Raw genomic sequence first — 20,939 nt, 5'->3', positions numbered from 1 at the left:
TCTTCTCTGACTGTTGACTTGCCCATGCAGTCTGGCAAGGAATAGTATTTTTGCCTTGATTAATTGAGTTGTCTTTTCTTGTATTGAGGTGCTCTAACTTTGAATTTTTGGTTTTGTTTTCTTTCTAAAGTCAATATATCTGACTCCCCCAGTTAAGCTCCAGATCCAGTTCTAGAGCTGGGTCTTGTTCAAAAATGATCTGTTGTGTCTTCTGCATTAAGCACTCACCCTGCTCCAAGACGGAGCTGTGAGGATCTCCTCAGAGTGCGTGAATGCAATCTTTTGGGGTTCGGTTCATCTCCAAGTATGTATTTCTCTAAACACTCTGTAAATCTTCCTTCTCACTATTGAATCTGTAATAAAGGCAGGTAACCATACCTGGAAGACTTGTTTCAGACTGGGAAGTATGTACCTGCCCAGCCTGCTACGCTGAAACCAGCAGCCCTGTGATATGTGTCTGTTGTGATACTCATCCTCTTACTGGGCTGAGTGTAATCTCTGCCTGATGGTTTAATGTTTATTTCAAAAAAGATCATTCTACTCGAACAATAATAATTTTTAAAAGGGCTGGTTGTAGACAGCTACTCAGCTCTGACCTTGGAGAGCCTGGGAAGGATGTGACCAGGAGGGGAACTTAGAGAAAGTGCAGTCCCACTCCTCTGACAAAGAGATAAACCTTGAAATATCGATTTTCTTTTTCAGGGGAAAGAAATGCTTCTCTCCCCTGGCCTCAGCCACTGCTCCCACCCCGTGGCAGCACCTTGCTGCAGCTCCCATGGGCAAGAAGGGCTTTTCATAATTCGCCCCTGGACATCTCTTCCACTCTGGGCACAAAGGGTTATTTTTAAAAATTTATGTTTAAAAATTATTTAAATATTTTGTTTATTTAAGTACTTATTTAACATTTATTTAAAGCCACATCCAGGACCTTTGAGAGTGGGTGCAGTTAGTAGTAATCACATGCTGTCAGAAAGAGGGTTTTTGTACTGACTGGTGTTTAGCTCTTCATTGGAAGTATGAATTTACAGGGCTTCTCTGTATTTGTCATTCAAGAACCACCTGTATGCTTGACATTTCACAATAATAGAAAAAAAAATCTCAATTTCAGATAAAATTATATGTAAACATGAAAAAATAGCTAATTCTTCAGAGGTTATTCAGGTGCTTGAGTGAATTGGGCCTAGCTATACACAAATATATATAAAATGGTAAGAAATTCTCTTGCCAAATGCTAGTTTTTCTATTACCTCATTAACCTGGATGTTCCAATAAGCTTTTCTCGGCGGGTGCTCGGCGTATGGAGTTCACATAGTATTCTCCAGATTGCAGTTGTTAGGCTAACAGCTCTCTGACAGCCTGCAAATGGGAACTGCTGCCTTCTCTGAGCAGGAGCACAGGATAAAACAAAATGCTGCCAGAGAAAACTTCCTAAACAAAGCAGGGTGAGATTCGGCCCTTCTCTAAATATGATGGTTAGGCCCAATTACCTGTCTAAGAGTGTAGCACCAGAAGATGGTAAGGTGTGAATTGTAGTTGATTAACCATGCTGGGAAACAGATTAACCATGCCTCTGAACAGATTGCACAACAAACTGTTGGTATAAAAGAAATCTGTAAATATAAAACTGTAACTATCACATATAAAACTGTAACTATAAAATATAAAACTGTAAATATAAAATATACAGAAGTGAAGTAGACTAGAAAGATGGTAGATTAATAGCATGAAATCTCTGTCTACTCCATCTAGAATAAAATCTAGGTCTGAAGCATGGGCATAGGAAGTACGATGTGCTCCTATCACAGCACAAAATATAGCCCTATCAGCCAAAACCTGAATGTTCAGATTAAACAAATTTTAGCAACCATTAAGTGAACATTTTCCTGTAGAACAGACAATAGGACCAAGAAGTTTCTGATGATATTTTATGTCTGTTTTGTTAAGCCTGAGAGAGGAAAAACTGTGAGAAAGAACTTGTTTGTAAGAGTGCCAAGCGGTCTGCAGGTCTGCGCTGTTGCTAATCATGAAAGGATCAGGAAGCCCGAGGAAAGCAGGATAAAGATTTGACTTACAGAGTTTAGTTGGAGACTGTCTTCAGAGGAAAAGGAGGTGGCACCTTTTTATGAACGTAATGATAAACGGGTGAAAGGACTTAAAGGGCATGATCCCTGTGTCATGCTCCATTTCCACCACATCAAATAGGATTTGTTTAATTTGAATACGGCAGCTGGGTGACAATGTCAGAGAAATAGAGTGGGCAGTCAGTGGAAGGGACAGAAGGTGGGGAAAGATATAATAGAATCATAGAATGGTTTGGGTTGGAAGGGACCATAAAGACCATCTAATTCCAACCCCCCTGCCATGGGCAGGGCCACCTTCCACTAGCCCAGGTTGCCCAAAGCCCCGTCCAACCTGGCCTTGAACCCTTCCAGGGAGGGGGCAGCCACAGCTTCTCTGGGCAACCTGTGCCAGGGCCTCACCCCCCTCACAGGGAAGAATTTCTTCCTTACATCTAATCTAAATCTTCCCTCTTTCAGTTTAAAACCTTTACCCCTCATCCTATCCCTAAACTCCCTGATGCAGAGTCCCTCCTCACCTTTCCTGTAGGCCCTTTAAGTCCTGGGAGGCTGCTGTAAGGTCTCCCCAGAGCCTTCTCTCTCCAGTTGAACCCCCCCCAACTCTCTCAGCCTGTCCTCACAGGGGGGTGCTCCAGCCCCCCGAGCATCTCTGTGGCCTCCTCTGGCCCCTCTCAAGCAGGTCCGTGTCCTTCTGCTGTCGGTGCCCCCAGAGCTGGACACTGCACTGCAGGGGGTGTCATTTCGGTGTTGCTATCACCTACTTGGTTGGTAAGGGCAGTGAACAGAGTTTGTACTATTTTTGTGGGAGGAAGAGAGTGAGCAAGAGAGATCTGGGGAGATGGTTACTGATTGCTTCTGAGACAAGTATGATGGGAAAGAATAGGCTGGAGAAGAGTTATGCTGTACAACCGTGGTGGGGTCACTGTTTGTCTTCTTGGAGAGTGGTCTACTTGGAGGATGAGGGGCCTGGGTGAGAGAGGGACTCAGGAGTGATGAGAATAAAAAAAATAAAAATTATATTGAGAATAGACAGCATGGTCAGGGATCCCAGAGGGTCTAGGAAAATTACAATGGCATAATTAAGTCAGATTTTGTATAAAGGGAAGAAAAGTAATAATTATTTTAATAAATAGAATTGAATTAGACTTAATTAAGGGTTTTTCTTTTTATGCTGGATAAGAAGATAAAATGAAATTAGAGGAAATTCAGTTTGACCATCAAGTCAAAATGTGTTTTGAGAAAATTGTCAAAACCGTTTCCTAGGGGAAGTTTGTAAAGCAACATCACTGGAACATTTCAAACTGACCCAAACAGTAGAGACACAGAGATTTAAGAAATCGCCCTGCACTGAGATGGCGAATAGACAAGAAATGTGATCCAAACTCCACTCACTGGTCCAACAGATTTTCTGTTCCCAACATTTATCATACATTAGATTAAGAAGTCTGTGCTGTGAAATACTTGTAAATTGTACTTCTGCTAGTATACACACTTATTCAAAATTTCTCAGTAGCTTTTGGAAAGCATCACATTTTTTTTTTTTTCTTGAGCATTTGATCTTGAAAATGCAGAATTGTTTTGCTTTTAGATGAGTCACAAGGAGTGTTTGCTTGCTCTTTGTGTGTACCTCTTAGACTCTTGTTTTTGTAACAGGTATTTACATTTACAAACTCAGAAATTGCTCTTTGTTTCTTGTTTAACAAAATATTCAGAGAGAGCTTAATTTCCCTCCTTTTTAGATGGCTATCAGCAAAGACTACCTTGTACTGCAACAGCGCTTTAATGGCTAAATTTGTCCGTGTAAGTGATGGGGTGAGCAAATACAGCAGTTTTGGCAGGTAAAAAAATACTAGAGGTGAAAAGATATCCCCTAAGCACTAAACTCTGTAATAATTTCTCTGTGAGTAGCTGAGAATCAGAAAATTTGTTTATATTGCATTTGTATTCTCGTGGCAGTAAGGCTTGGACCAGATTTGTACTGAAGCTTGCATTGGGTTGCATTGTGAAGTCACACTGAGATGCAAACATCAAACAAAAGACTAGTCTGAGCCTGCGACGTGCTGCTCCTTTGCAATGCAACTTGATCTGCTTTCAGTGAAAGTCATAAACATTCATTGCGTCTCAGGGTGAAACTTCTCTCATACCCTCAGCAGCGCTATTGACTTTGGAAATGCAGAAGGAGACAGAAAGACCCAAAAGCTGCCCACTGCAGGATAGCTCCGTAGTTACTGACTGCTCTTTCATCCCATTTAAAGTCACCGATGAGCAATATTTTTATGATGTTAAGTACGATACAAAATGAGACCATTGAAGGCAGATTATGGCCTGTGCTGGGGTCAGCTGATATGGTGGTAAATGCCCTTATCAGCAACACCCCACCATTCAGACCTTTATTTGCTGTGCCTGCAAGTGACTCTCTCTTCTAATAGTGCAAATAAAGTCATGGAATTTCAATAAATAATTCAGCCCTGGATCTGATTTCAGGTTCAGCATTAACTTTCAGCACCTGGCTGCTGTTATTATTTGTTAGTCTGATACACTGCTTAGAGGCATGGAAATTTGGCTTTAATTCATCAACATTTGTAGAATATACTGTACGAACAGATTACTGTCCTTGGCTCAGAGATTTTTAACAGACATTCAAATTCCAGATGTGCCCAGATTTAATTCTTACAAGAAAAACTGCATGCAGGATTTCTGTATTGTAATGGGAACCGGAGCTCTGCATAGAGTTTGCTCTGGAGAAACGACTCCCTTATTTACACCTGATGTCTGCTAGAAACAGGAATAATTTGACTATAATTTGCATTGTCAGTGACACCTTTTGACAGTGATCTATCTCTCACTTTATTTTCTGCAGCTTTCCTGGGGGAAAGATTTTTTAATGTATCTAATCAGTTCTTAGGATATAGAATCATCAATATTTGAAATGAATATAATTGGTGCTTTTTGAATAGCTAAACCAGATTTGTGCCCAGATTCTTTCTCTAGAGCCCATGAAAACACTCATGGTTTTAATCACTTATTAGAAAGAAAATGGTGAATCCAATGTATGACTCTGCTCTCACTGAAATCAGTGGAATATTTGTCATGAGTGTCAATATTTTGTATGAATATTGACTGTTATGGAATTATATCAAGTGTATTAGAGTATAATCCATTAATAGCAGTATCACCAAAAGGCTAAAACCAGAATATGACCCTGTAGGCATAAGCTTCCAAAATGTGGGAGCTGCATTCTGTATATGCAGAGCATGAAGAGCCATCCAGTATGAATATGTTACAGGACAAGATTATTTGTCTTAAAAAGGGATTTGTGGATGTCTTGTTCAAAGGCCTTACCTCTTTCCGTGAGATACACTGTTGCATCCAAGATGTCGCAGCAGTACCTGATGCTCGAGCATCTCTATTGACTTTTACTGAAATTGTGACAGTTTTCTGAGTACTGCTGTGGCCTGACTCCCCAAGTCCTGTGACTACAGCTCCTTCCACCACTTAAACACACGTACATGAACGCAACTTATAGATAGGGGAAAAGAAAAAAGAAAAAAAAAAAAAAAAAAAAGCATGTATAAGTGACAGGGCATGTTAGGTACCTTTAGCAAAATCTTACAAAAGGGATGTTTGTGATCGACTTCCATGGGAGAACTTCACCCTGCAATGCAAACATACACCACTAGAGGGGATTTGACTACCACTCTATGTCTAGCATATGTCTATTCCGAAAAACCATTCGAAACATATGTTCTAGTTCAACCACAAGATGTTGGCTGCAGGCTGAGTGAAATCTATGGTTTGTATTACGCAAAAGGTCAGGAAAGATTATTATAATTGTCCCTTCTGGCCATTAAACCTTTGAGTGAAATTCTGGTCCAATCAAAGTCACAGGCAAAATTCCCATTGACTTCACCAGGGCCAGACTTCATCCTGTGCAGGTCAGAGGAAAGCAAAAGTCTGTGCCACCAAGCGTCTAGCACTGACAGCAAGAACAGCTTTATTGTCAGAGTCACTAGTACATACTGTTAGAAAGGGTTTTTAAAGCATCCTATGCACACTCTCTGCTCTGCAGCAGGATGAAGTAAATCGAGACCAGTTTTACAAACTTTTTTCTCTTGATTTCTTCAAAGCCTCCACCAATGCAGATTACACAACCTCCTTAGAAAGCCTGCTTTGTGTTTCATTAGTCCTGTAATTACGCTGGATTTCTTTTCCCCTGAAGCTTTATTGTTGCAAATTAAGCAAAATACTTAATCTTATCCTCTGTGGGCAGGAACAACAATGGATCATCAGCCTCTTTGTAAAACAGTCTTCTACATGCTTGAGGACTGTTACATAGTGGTAGAACATCACATGTACATTGCATTATCTTGTTGCTGTTGCCTCTAGATGCATATGTTGGTGATTCATATTGTTTGTGATTGATGTATAATCTCATTTGCTTCATCCTTGCAGCCTTACCAGCTTATTCCCCATTCTGTATTTGTACATTAGATTTTGTTCTTCTTGTCTCTTATACCTTGAGGTTTACTTTCCTAAATTCCATTTCAGTGATTTCAGACACTTTGTTCCAACTTCTTAGCATCATTTTGGAGTCTACTCCTCTGCTGGGAATTATCAGTAACTCCTCCGTGCTTATTGCTGTCAGGAAATTCTGTAGGGTTCTGTCTATTCCTTCGTCCATTTTGCTAATGGAAACATTAAATATGACTCATCTTGTAGACCTTGACGGTACCTGTATTTCTTTTTTATTTCTATACTAACAGCAAATTTGATCATCACTGCTCCATAAGTATTTTTGCCACCACTCATACAAGCACTTTGCAGAGATTTCATGCAGGTCCTATTTTCATACTTTGTTTATGAAAATATAATATGGAACTTATGTGAGAAGTCTTACAGAAGTCAACTTCTGGATACCTGCTGCTTCCTTCTTACCTACTGTGCTGGATACCCTGTCAGAACAAAATGTGATTAATTTAATGTCGTTTGCTCCTGTTAAGTCCTTATTGTCTTTTCTTATCAACTTGACTTCTCCACATGTGCTTGTGAGCTTACTGTTTAATCATTTGTTCCAGTATCTTTCTATATGTTAAGCTTATATATCTCTAATTTCTTGAATTCTTTTGTCGTTCCTATGGCATCTCACTCTCAAGGAATTATTGATGGGTCCCCAAAAATCAAAGCTTTTAAAAGCTGTTCTCTGTGGTTACATCCAGTGGCTAATGTGGGTACACAGGATTTTGTGCCATGATACTGATAAGTGACAGGGGCACAACTGCTTTATTAGGTTGCAAAAGGCTCAGGAAGAAGTGTAAAGGATGATTGTTGTTTTTCCATCAAGCCAAGAAAGAAACATATATATCCAGTACACTATATCCAGGAGCACACAAACTTTGTGCATAATCTGCTAACGAGAGCTGTGATGAGAATGGCAATTTTGGGTTTTGAAGAGTTTCAAGATTTGACTCTCAATTGCTCTAAGTCTAAAACCCACATTTTAAAACATTCGCAGTGTTATTGAACAGAAGCTGTGGGTTTTCTGTGAGGAGGGAAAATGAAATAGTCTCAGTAATTTTGAAAGGAAATTTTGGTTGGTGGGTGGGCTGCCGGGCAGCTAGGAGCCCTGTGGGTCCTGACCGAGCTGCACATTGGAACCTCATGCTTTTACGGCTTTGCATGGATCCAGCACCCTGCCCATCATCCTGCTGGACTGAGGCAAGTAGCCAAAGAGTGGGACTCCAGGCACACATCCCGGGTGGTATGGCCAAAGCCATTGCACATCTCCACCTGGTATTTGTCAAATTCCATGTGTGGTCCTCAAAAGAATATTCTTCTGATTGAGATTTTTTTTCAACTGTTGTATTAATTTTTTGCCTAGTTGCTCAAGAAACTCACAAACAGGGATACTCCTAAAGCAGATCTCAAAAATTCTTACTAAGACTTTTTAAAAAAAGAGCTATTCCTTTTGGGTGGCTCATGGCCTGATTTTCCAGGTGTAGAGAGTTGATACTTATGAGAAGTCAGCCGCTGTCAAATTGTCTCATAGGATCTAAAACTGCTAGCCACTTTGAAGATGTCAGCCTGCATTTACCACCCATCCTTTAGTCGATATTTGGCTGTCATTAAAATAATATAGATTAAAGACGTGCTATATCTGGTTGGTCTCTACAGTACTTAATGACTCTCACTCTTCTGGGGGCTCTTCCCTTATATATCACCATGTAAAAGTCAGATTTGGTATGTAGAAATTCCTCACAGCAGGGCATGCTGGAACATGGTCTCCTAGAAAAAAATGTTTTGGTCCCAGCCTTAATTCGTATATATATATATATATATATGTATATATTTTGGTGTAGGAAGTTTTGTTATAGTTCCTACCTTCTTTGATTATGTACTATCAATTTCTCATCAAGTTGAACACATGCAATGATAAGTAATGGATCTACAAATACAAATGTGAACAAAATAATTCCTTGGTCTAGAGTGTCAGGCAAGTCTGTGCTTTTGTACTCTTTCAAGTCAGGCACCTTTTGTTCTTTAAAGAAAGAAGAAGAGGTGCTGGAATAGCACGAATCATTTTCACATGATGAGACTATTTACCTTTGTCTAGTCTGTAGCTTTCTAAATCCAAACTGCACGTGACTGATTGGAGTTTTCTGGAATCACAGAGTTTATTTCAAAGCAAATCATACTTCATGCAGAACATACGCAGTGTCCAGTGACTCTAACAAAGCCCTTGAGGAAAACTGAGACTTATTTGTACAGGCAGATTGCTGTGCACACGGTTATTCTCCTACCAGGACCTCAGCTTCTGTGGCAGATGAACTTGCTCTGCGTCAGGTGCATGGACCAGCTTGAGTTAACTGATCTTCCGCTGTGAACATCCTAAACCATCATGAAAGGACCCCTAGGAAGAAGCTGACCTGTATGACTGATCCCTTCCTGCCCATGCTGCCATTCCTGTGAATATAAACAGCTGGAAAATAATGATATACCAAACCTAAAGAAAATATTTATCATGTCTTAACTACTGATGCCCACGGGGTCCCCAACCTGCAATTAATTCCATCTTCTGGAAATCCTGAATGTCTCAAGAGTACGGATGCATCTCTCCCAAAACTGCAGGGATCTGAGAAGTGCAGCTCCTTGGAGATCCTCAGCTCTACTGATGTGCTGCTCAGCCAGTTTGAGCTGAGTGTAACAAGCCAACTCCCTTCAAATTGGCCAGCAGTGCAGACCAAGTTAAGCCTATGTGCATCTAGAATATATGTCTGTATGTATGCCAAACTTGAGACAACATTTTGGCTGGCTTTTGGGGAGCTGGCTAAAGAATTTCACCACTTCCTTTTTGTTTTGTTACTACCCTGACAGTCTTTCTAGCAAATGCTCTATTTTTGTTTGACATATATGCACATGGTCCATTTCCATGTGTGTGTGCTTAGGAATATATTTCTGCTCTGTCTTGCCCTCCCTAGGAAGGCTGCTGCTCAGAGTTGCTCCTAGCAAAATGAAATCTCGGAAAAAAGTCCGATGAAGTTAAAATGCTGCACAGCAAATTTATTATTGTTGTTACAGGCCCCCATTCAGGAAAGTACTTAAGTGCTTGCTTAAGTCCCATTGAAATCATCAGAACTTAAGAACATGCTTAAAGTCAAGCATAGACTTCCTCTAAATTGGGATGTATTTCAGCACATGCTTAAATGCTTTCCTGAACCGGAGCCACAATCAATAAGTGTCCTGTGATACACAGGACTCGTGCTACAAGATTTACTTCTTACTTGAGACCCGCGAGCGCTGCTGTATGAATATACACTTCTTAGCTTGCCTCTCCGTTGGTGGCACTCCAAATAGCTTACTGGCTTTTACATTTGGACAAGAAGTTGTGAAAGAAAAGAGGCAAGAAACTGGAAAAAAAATGATCCTTGCTAAAGCAATACCTTGGCATGTCTGATCTCATGTTGCAGCCAATGATTTTTCCCTACAATGGAGATTTGTGCTATTGTGTGTGTGGTATAATTACTAAGACAGATTTTTTTTTTTTTTTTAATGGCACAATAAATAGGATATTTCCTGGCCTGCTCTGTGTTTCGAATAGGATTTTCACTTCCCCTTTGGGTTCTCAGCGTAAGAAGAGTAAGTGTCAAAAGGCAGGCTCTTTCCCAATTTTAAAACAGAGAGGGTGTAACCATGTGTAATGTGAGCCTAGATTTTGATTGTAGGGATCATGAAATCAAATCTCTCCTTAATCCTTACTGGGAAACATTGGGGTGAATTAGCCTGACTGGTTTTTGCTAACTTGTTAAAATCCTTTTGAAAAAGAAATGTGTTTTAGTGTCATCAAAAATATCTCCCTACTTTACCCCAGAGTCTAAGAGAGCACTGGACCATTGTGCAGAGTGGCCTCAATGCAATGAAAAATGAAAGGAGAAGGAGAATAGATAAAACCAAATATATTATTTTCCTGGAAAAAACACAGTGCTTTCCAATATGCAACTCTTTCCAGCTCTGCCATTTTAAAGCTAGATGCTTAGTCATTATTAATGATAGTATATTTCTTTAAAGCTGCTATATTTTGGGAATAACTGGAAATGAAACTTGCTGTTTTTTTCCCCCTCTTAAGGTTAGTTAAAATAATATACGGTTGTCTGTGTGCATTGCAGTCACTGTGCATATACCAGTTGAAGTATTTTTGGAATAAGTGAGGAAGTTTATTCCAGTTATTTCATTTATAGCAAAGTATTAGCTTGAACTTGAGAAGAGCTCCCTGTTTACATCATTCAGCTGTGCTGTTGCAGTGGTTGGAGGCTCTCGATACTACTGCTACCTTACAAAAAATACTTGGCACAAGCGCATAAAATCAACAAGACCTTTTTTTCCTCCCCCTTATCCCAAAACCATCTTAATTTTGTTCCTTGGCAATGTGTCTGTACATCCCCCACATGTGCACACAAATATCTTTGACATTTAATTCTTTAAAAATAGTTGAAGTATTTAAGGAGGAGCACCTTATACATAATGAAGGAGAACATCTTGTTCATTCTTGCCATTACTCAGAACAGCTGGTATGATGGTGGGGTTTTCCTGATGTGATTATATGGAGTTCCAGGGCAGGACCTTTCATCAGCTGGTGTGAAGTACTTAAATAGTTGGAGATTTTTTTTTTTTTTTTTTTTTTTCTAATAAAGTAAGGTTGTGTAAAGCAACAGGAGCAGAAAGTGATGTTTCCAAGATGGAGCAAAATAATTTTCTAGAAATTCTTTCTCCACAAATTCCAGTATTTTCTGTTGTTAGGGTCCACGTTCATCCTGCCTAAATTCAGACGTTCGTTGGATTCAAAGTGAAAGGTGGCCAGACCTATCTTTTGGATGTGTGTCTTGGCCTTGCCTGCACGGGAGACCTTCCCCCAGACATCTCAGTTAAACTGCAGTGGGATGAGCACTGGCCAAAGAGACTCAGGCAGGAAATCCTCAAGTCTGTTTCACTCTTCCACAGTCACTCTGTGAATTTCCCTTTTCAGGTGAGGTCCTTGTCCCTAGGGAGGAGGTTCTGAAGCCCTTTCACAGCTTTGGGACTTATAATGCACTTTAAAAACTCTATTTCCTTGATCCTAGTGCCCACAAAGCCTCAAGTCTATCCCTAGTTGCAGTTGTTAAATCAGAAATATCTACTGTTACTGGCAGGGAGAGTGCATATATCATCAACTTGTTCCTTTTTATAAGTGGTTGATCACTTTTGCCGTGCTTCAGGGAAGCTATGTGAGAAAGCTTTTGTGCTCATTTGTGACTAACAGCACAGATAAACAGTGTTACTCTAGCTTGTAAATTATTTGTTCTTTTCTTTCCATCCACTGTTTGAGTTCTTGATCTTGATGAAGGTATTATTTAATTCCTTCATTTCTGAGCCTTAACCTTGGACAGATACATAATAGCCTTGTATTTAGGCACTACTGGGGTGCTTTAAGCAAGCTGTTTTTCTTTGAAGCTAAGAGTGACTAAGCCTGGGAAGTTCTCTATTCTTCCTCATCTCCCTCTGGTAGTTAATAGACTTCACAAGGGATATTGACACACTCTGATAAGCCTTTGAAGTTATTACCTACTAATGTTTTGCTCTGAGTGCTGAACACTGAGTTACTGAGTGCTGTTAGAAGCAGTGAGAAAGGGTTCACAAAACCGACAGAGCCTTGCCTATAATTTCTGCAGAAAAAGAGCTGAATTTAATGGATAAATTGTGTTGCTGGGGAGATTTTGTTTCTGTTCCCTCCTCTGTCACCAGTTTGCCTTGTGATTTGTGGTAGCGTTTTCAGTTATGCCAGTCACATGAGTTCAAAACCCATGAGTCAGACTCCACCCAAATCATGAGCCTGGCTTCCAGATCCAGGAGCTTTGAACAGAGATCATACCATACTTTTTCTTTAGTTTATCTTTTGTTTCTGGAATTTCCTCTGTCTATTCCCAATGTGTCTCTAGCAATTAATGTTTCCCACTCTTTTGGAAGTGTTGGGAAGATATTTTGACCATTTGGGGTTGCCGGAGGCCTCGTTTGATCTACACAATTAATTTTTTTATGTTTGATCTCCAAGTGAATCTTATTTCTTCCAGACTTCACATCCTTCTCCTGTCCCCAAGGACTGCATCCCTTAGCCTCACACGACCCATCACTTCTGTTTCTTCCTTGTCGTTCAGCTGCTCTGTACCCCCTTTAGTCCTCTCTGGTCTTGAGAGGATTTTTCACCATTGCCTTGCAGGACAGAGAAATGTAAAAAGATGCAGATCTTGGTAACCTTTAACCTTTGTATGACAATACGTAGTTAGAGAGAGAGCAGGGAAATGGTGTCCCCGAGACTCTCCTGAAAAAGATGAAAGTGCTACTTGCAGCACAAGCAGTGAGTGATGAGGACAGGCAGGAGATTGCTTCCAGGCAGGATGGAGACCTGCAGGAGGGCTGGAGCTCTGCATGTTATTGTGAGGCAAGACCCCCTTTGCTCAAGTAAACCCCTTCGGCGTAGCAAACCAGGGTTTTAGACTCACTTTGAAGGGAGTCAGGTGAAGAGTGAGTCAGAATCGATGAATTTATGAGCCAAAGTAAATCCAGAGAAGGCAAGATGGGAGTCAGCCCTTCTGTCTGCACTCTTTTGCCCTCTAATTCAGTCATCGATATGATTTTCTTCAAATTTTGGGTCTGTAATATATTGTTTGTAGACTCAGTTAACCAAGTCCATTATGAAGGATATGATTATGACTGAGATGGTGAAAAAGCCAAGGGGAAACTGTTTGTCATATCGCTGTTTTCTCCTATAGCTTTTGCCTCTTTTCAGGAAGGTAAGAACTTAAAAGTGCTTGGAGTGGTTTAACAGGCCAAAGCCAAATCAATAAATGTGACTTTGCAGCAATTATTGCATGCAACACAGTGATGCCTGGTATTCCCATGGTAACATTGTTGTTGTTTTGCCATGAAATTTGCAGAAAGAGCTAACTATTTAATTAATAGAATTTTGCACAACTAGGCTACTCTCATCTCAAGAAGATGGGAAAATGCATCTTCACTCGCTCATCCTCGTTGCCATACCACTCTTTCACCCACATTGTTTGCTGATTCTTGCATATGCCATGTGCCAAACATGTTGCAGATCCATCATTTCAAGTAAAAGTGCAGCCAAACGGTACCCCCAAATCCAAATACCTCTAAGGCCTGTGTGTTTGAAACTGAATCTGAACCCACAGAAAAACTTTACATAGCCCTAAACTTTACAACGGTTGTCTCCAACCCTTGAATCCATGCTCTCTCCATAGTTTGGTGGATAGGAAATATGGAATTTGTTTTTAAACCCAGAATCATCAAAAGCTGTGATCAAGATGTGAGAAAGATTGATGACGCCTACCAGAAAAATCTTTCAGCTAAATATTTCCCATGCTAGGCCTGAATTTGTAGCAACTGGACACATCTCAAAATATTTCTAGTTATGCTGTGAGCATTTCACAGAATTGCAATAATTAGAAGTGATTCCTTCTTTAAGACAGAGAAATGCTACCCCACAGCTTGAATATTAACAAGATAAAATTCATGAGAGCAAACAGAATAATATAATATTTTCTCCAAAGGAAAAGGGCATGTATTTACTTAGCTCTTTCATCAGCCGTTTTCGGACACACACTGTGTGCATAAAATACAGTTATGCAACCCATGTGGGTCAACAGCGGAAGATTGGTTGCTTCACCAGGATTATAAGAATCTTTTAAACACAATGGTACCACAAATTAAAATGGAAATCTATCAAAACCATTATCGTCCTGAAAGCTTTGGCCACAAGCATAATTATTGTAGAAGGATGTTGTCCTTGGACGCAGCTTTGGCTCAGTTCAGCTAGTGTTATTTGTATCCCTCCATGGCTCCAAGTCAGAATTTGCGTGGCTAAGGACCATAAATTTTTAGAGGAAAAAATAAGCTGTTTCCTCAATGCTAACACCAGCAGTTTTGTATTGTTTTGTAGTGGTTTGTAGGCAACTCATTAGGTACTAGAGATAGGAACAGACTGAATGCGGTGGCTGAAATCTGCCTTGAACCTTGGAAGGATTCAGATGGAGATTTCTGTCTGGATCTAGTTGTCTCTGAGGCTGTTGTTTTACTGGATGTGAACAAAATATGAGTGAATGTCCAGACCACTTGAGTTTAAATCTAGAAAGTCCACATTTTGGGTAGTAAAACAGTGAAGGAGATCTTGACCTGATATAAGCTGCACTCCACAGACTTAAATACAGCAGAAAACCTATTCTGAGTTTTCTAGCATATCCATGAAACAGGCAGTCCTGTAGAGACCAGAATAACTGGAAGAATATACAGTCTCCTGGATGCTGCTTGCTATCAGCAAGGGACAACCTCCTTTACCCACAAGTGCCCTCAGGAGAGGCACCAGGTTGCTTTCTCAGGCTCTTGACAAAGGCTGAATCTCCATTCTTGTGTTGATGATAAACTATATTAAATAACAGGCACTTTCAGTTATTTTTAAACTGGCAATTTTTCTCTCAACCTCCAATTTTCCATCCTGAGGGAGGTAAGTGACTAATAAATCTGAAATCTGTTTTTCCTCTTTCCATCCCTCAGGCCGGTATAGATGGAGAAAGCATTGGGAACTGCCCATTCTCCCAGCGTCTCTTCATGATCCTGTGGCTCAAAGGAGTTGTGTTCAACGTCACCACTGTTGACCTGAAAAGGTAAAAATTGTTCAGTTTAATTGAAAATAGTTATATGATCCAGTGTTGGCCCTATAGAAAGGCCCCACCAAGTTCAATCAGATTTGTATCTAGCCTAGAGAGTCTGTGGTGCACAACAAAATAGTTGGGATTCAGGTTTGGGTTGTTTTTGGTTTGGTTTTTTTTTTTCACTTGTGGAATGTTTTTATATTAAACAGGGTGCTTGGGGTAGTTTCAAAGTCTTCTAACCACAAACTACAGAAAAAAGAAGGGCAAACTGTTTTTTGAGAAACTATAAATATCTGTGTGACTACCTGACCATAAAGATTAGTGATTTCATGACTTTTTCTCTCTCTGCAGAAAGCCAGCTGACCTACACAATTTGGCTCCTGGGACTCACCCACCTTTCTTGACTTTTAATGGAGAAGTCAAGACAGATGTTAACAAGATTGAGGAATTCTTGGAAGAGACTCTTGCACCTCCAAAGTAAGAATTTGGGATTTTTTTCAGTCAATATTCCATTTCCTAGGAATGAAAGATGTCCTAAGAGGAGTTCCTAAAAAGCGCTCCCTCCTACAATCTTTACTTACAGGAGTAATATTTATTTATGAAACTTGCTGGCTTCAGTGAGATGACTTCCATGTGTGAAGGTTACTTGTATGACTAATAACTGCAGAATGTTTTCTCTGTACACATTTCAGGATGGCCTTGTATGCAGAATTAAGGAGACCAATGCTAGAAAAATTTTGTAGAGGTCTGGTGTCCACATTTTACAAAGCTAAAAATAACTTGGAATAGATGCTGAGAATTGCCACAGAACATATCTGTGCCAGGAAAAGCATTTTACAGCAAAAAAACTGGAGGTTTCTGAGCTGTATGGTGTATTAGAATGGTTGGAAGGGGAACTGATTACACAGTACTAGAGGCTCTGGAGGCAGAAAAGTGCTCATTATTCTAGTCAAGAAATGACAAGAGCCCATGACTGGAAGTTATAACCAAACTAATTCAAATTAGAAATAAGGCACAGATTTTTTCAGTATGAATGATTAACCATTGGAACAAGCTACCAAGGAAAGGTTTAGATTTACCAGATATGCCTTAGTTAGTCCAACATTTTGGATTTAATATAAGGATACTGGGAAAAAGAAATTGTTGGTTTGTGATTTGGACCTTAAAATCTCTGAATCGATTAAAAGTGGCTTCGTTCCTTATGGGGTGTTTTACTTCTAAGTGAATCGGCAGCTATAGGCCAGTCCTGAGGCAAGAGATCGAATATTTAAATTTTCTAGACTCTGGTGCAAGACCACTGAAGTCAGTAGGAGTCATTAGTCTATGTTGGTCTTTCAGATCGATGTATTCCTTTGCACCAGATATCTATTAAAATTCAGAAACAAAACTTTATGTTCCTTCATCTGGGTAATACTAACATGCCTTGCTATTACATCCTGGAGGACATTTTCAGAGTAGGGAATTAGACACGACTGCCGTTCATAATGGAGAGAGCTGTCTGCCAAGCTCCCCTGTGCCTTGCTGGAAATTGATGCTTCTTTCTGATTTAAGGCCACTGTATGTTGGATTGTGGTAACATAAAGCACCAGCACCTTTGTCATGAAGCCATCCCTGTGTAACTATCCAAACGCCTGCCTTGACAGACACAGATATTATTAAGAGGGACTTGCCAAGCTGTTGTTCTGAGACAAATGACAGCGTTAATTGCAGTTCCTCCTATGGGGCTTTTTCCTTTCTTCTTGTAAATTATGTTTGTAATCATCACTATGTTGCTGGTAACAAGATGATGCTCTCCACGCTGCTTCTCCCTTTTCAGGTACCCCAAGCTGGCTTCTAAGCACCGGGAATCAAACACTGCAGGAATCGATATATTTTCCAAATTTTCTGCATACATCAAAAATACTAAGCAACAGGATAATGCTGGTGAGTAGGATCATCACCAAATGTGAAATAATTTTGTCATTCTCCCATGATTTTAACGTAAACTCTGTTCATGACATCAGGTACTGCTCTTGATCAGCTTGAGATGGTTGGTTCAGTGGACTCATTTCACATGTCCACAGTTGAATGAACTACATCTATACTAGTAAATAAAACATGCTACTGAGTGTTTAGTAGCCCCTTTACCAACTGCCATGACATGGCTTCTGTCCATTACAGTCCAGGTTCCTCACCAGAACAGGATTCTATTCTTACTGGAACCAGCTGGTGGCCCATATTACCTCCTCTACTTTACTCAGGCACTGCTTATAAGGAGTATGTGTTGACTGCACCTAAAACTGTGCTAATACTTAAAATTTAGCCATGAATGACTGGGTGAGAGCAACTTGTGCTCTGACCCTTCATAATTTGTTAAATGTGGCAATCAGACTCTTGGCCCACTTATGTTATGCTGTTATAGCTCATTTGCTCATATAAACTGAGTTATATCCAGACATCAAATATAAAATAATTAAATTAAAGAAATTACCTTAAGAAATGTAATTGGACTCTGCAAGCTCCAGATTTTCCCTCACATGTTTGTGTGTCAAAAGAAATAACCACCCCAGAAGCTGGATGCCATGCATATTTACACACATCCTACACTGTCTTCTTAATTAAATCACTTTTTTTCTCCACATTCCTTTCCCCTCAGAGAGGCAAGACTTCAGCTAGTCTAAGCTTCTGTTGCTCCATGAAAGTTAATGGGATTACACTGCCGCATCCCTTGAGATGATCTAGTAGAATATTTGCAGCCACTACATTTTACCTTGTATTACTAGTTCCAGAGACCTCAAGCATGTTAAACACCATGTGCTCATATCATATCGTATCATACCATACCATACCATATCGTATTATATCATATAATTCAGAGAAGACTAGATTTTTTCAGGTTCCAACTCTGCCACAGATTTCATTTTTGTGATTATATTTCATTGCCTGGGGCTGACCCATGAGAAGAAAATGGGTAAATGATGATTTATGTCAGATAGCAATCTGCTCCTTAATATTTTTGTGTTGTTAACAGAAGGAAATAATTATAGTGCTTCACTTCTCAGGGATGCTAAAAAGTTATTTTTTTGTGTAATGCTAATGGGATACTCAGCTAACCTCTGTAGGAAGTTGTTAAAGGAAGATAAATTAAGAGTTAGACAAAATAGATGTTAGAGTGAAAATAAAATTTGTTGGCTGTTCACAAGGAATTTTTACGGTCTGCTCTGCAACTGTAAATCTTAAATTCAGCTGTGCTGCCCCTTGCATTCTAAAACGGCCATGGATATCTGTCCACATGCACAATCCCAACACGTCACTTCTCAGTGACTCTGCAATATGTAAATCCCTGGGTTTGTAAGGACGGGAGCTCCATCCAGTAATAAATGGCTGTCCTGGAGGTGTCTGCATCTGGCTATAACCAGAGCTGGAATTCAGGGTCAGATATCCACTACTGGGAGATAAGGAATCTAACCTTGCAAAGTGCTCATGATCAGGGCTCCACATTTTTACTAGCTGTAGTATGATTAATGGGACCTTTCCCTAGATCTGCCTAACAAACTCCTGGTTTAGGTACTCTTAAAAATAAAAGGAAAATGCTTTCCAATGGCAATTAAACACATCAAGATTATAGAGGAAAAAAAAATGTTAAGCTTCAGGAGAGCAACAATATTTGTTCCCTGCAAACGTCCTCACTCCATTTTTTAAGCTGATTCGTGCTTTTGTTATATCCAGACACACTTCAGTCTCTGAACATAGCGATGCTCAACTTTCCTCTTTGATGTAGAGAGGAGTTTTTAGCTTAATTTTTTACAGCTGGAGTGCTTCAGTGCAAGGAGAATAAAGCACAGACAATCAGAGTAGAAGTACTACCTGCATGTTCTTTCTATCAATGAAGTAAAGTACCTGAGGACCTTGGAGTCTCTAAGATGATCGGTGCAGACTTACGCCATGTGGGAAATAGATCTCAATTTCAGCGGAGTAAATGACTTCCACTCTTCAAGGGCTAAACAAAAATAGCTTTTCCCTCATCCCAGGGACATTTTACCCACTTTCCTATCCAGTTCATCTGAACCTACAGCAGTTATTCTGAAGGCTAATCTTGATGACATAATGAATTAATTAAAAGGTAGTTGTGTTAGATTTCTTGAGCAGTGAAGACTATATGCAAAAAAGAAAGGACAGCACCACTGTATATGTATTTCCCAATGAACATATTTAGTTTTCATTGTTATTTTTTAAAATTGCAGCACCAAACAGAAAGGGATCTGGGGCTCTAGTCTTGATCTGATCCATGTCATTTTGCAGCAAGTTCTGTTGCATTATATTTCCTATATAACAGCAGAAGTAGTTGTATATAGTTCTGTATAGTTATATATAGTTCTGTAAAAAGCATTTTATAAACATAAAACGTAATTAATTAGGAGAATGTCCCTTCCCCTCTCTCCATATGCACAGGTAAGTTCAAAAAAGGACAGAGGCTGCTGTTTCATAGAATTAGAGTCACAGAAAGGTTTGGGTTGGAAGGGACCTTAAAGATCATCCAGTTCCAACCCCCCTGCCCCGGGCAGGGCCACCTTCCACTAGCCCAGGTTGCCCAAAGCCCCGTCCAACCTGGCCTTGAACACTGCCAGGGAGGGGGCAGCCACAGCTTCTCTGGGCAACATGTGCCAGGGCCTCACCCCCCTCACAGGGAAGAATTTCTTCCTTACATCTAATCTAAATCTTCCCTCTTTCAGTTTAAAACTGTTACTCCTCATCCTGTCACTACACCCCCTGATGCAGAGTCCCTCCCCACCTTTCATGTAGCCCCTTTAAGCACTGGAAGGCCGCTATAAGGTCTCCCCAGAGCCTTCTCTTCTCCAGGCTGAGCAACCTCAACTCTCTGAACCTCTTCTCATAAGGGAAGGTGCTCCAGCTCTCTGATTATCTTTGTGGCTCTTCTCTGGACTTGTTCAAGCAGGTCCCTGTCCTTCTGATGCTGGGGGCCCCAGAGCTGGACACAGCACTTCAAGGGGGGGGGGTTCAAAACAGTGGAGTAGTGGGGGTGAATCCCCTCCCTCGACCTGCTGGCCACACTGCTCTGGATGCAGCCCAGGACAGGGTTGGTTTTCTGGGCTGTGGGTGCACATTGCTGGCTCATAATCAGTTTTCCATCCACTAATACCCCCAAGTCCTTCTCCACAGAGCTGCTGTGCTTGGGATTGCCCTGACCCATGTGCAGGACCTTGCACTTGGCCTTGTTGATCTTTGTGAAGTTCGTCAGGCCCACCTCCAGCCAGTCCAGGTCCCTCTGGATGATATCCCTTCCCTCCAGCATGTCAACTGTGACACACAGCTTGGTGTCATCAGCAAAATTGCTGAAGGTGCACTCAGCCCCATGGGTCCATGTCACTGACAAAGATGTTAAACAGTGCTGGTCCCAACATCGACCCCTGGGGAACGCCACTCGTCACCGCTGTCCTCTTGGACGTCGAGCTTTTGACCTCAACTTTTTGACTGTGACCATCCAGCCAATTCCTTATCCACTGAGTGATCCATCCATCAAATTCATGTCTCCAATTCAGGGACAAGGTTGTCATATAGGACAGCATCAAATGCTTTGCACAAGTCCATGTAGGTGATGTCAGTTGCTCTTCCTTTATCCACCAACGCTGTAATGCCATTGTAGAAGGCCACCAAATTTGCCAGG

At 40.6% G+C, this 20,939-nt stretch overlaps 1 protein-coding gene across 2 annotated transcripts in view; it reads left to right on the top strand.

The window, feature by feature from the left end:
• CLIC5 (chloride intracellular channel 5) overlaps nucleotides 1-20,939 on the top strand; it is a 78,704-nt gene that overhangs the window by 33,372 nt on the left and 24,393 nt on the right. For both annotated transcript variants that reach the window (XM_026845493.1, XM_026845494.1), the window contains exons 2-4: nucleotides 15,177-15,286; nucleotides 15,626-15,751; nucleotides 17,091-17,197. In XM_026845493.1, the coding sequence (XP_026701294.1) occupies nucleotides 15,177-15,286; nucleotides 15,626-15,751; nucleotides 17,091-17,197 (343 nt within the window). The remainder of the gene's footprint in view (nucleotides 1-15,176; nucleotides 15,287-15,625; nucleotides 15,752-17,090; nucleotides 17,198-20,939) is intronic.

This window comes from Athene cunicularia (assembly GCF_003259725.1).
Source record: "Athene cunicularia isolate RWA chromosome 3 unlocalized genomic scaffold, athCun1 chr3_part1, whole genome shotgun sequence".
NCBI lineage: Eukaryota > Metazoa > Chordata > Aves > Strigiformes > Strigidae > Athene > Athene cunicularia.
The sequence above is the reverse complement of the archived record's forward strand: the minus strand, read 5'-3'. Positions and strand labels throughout refer to the sequence as shown.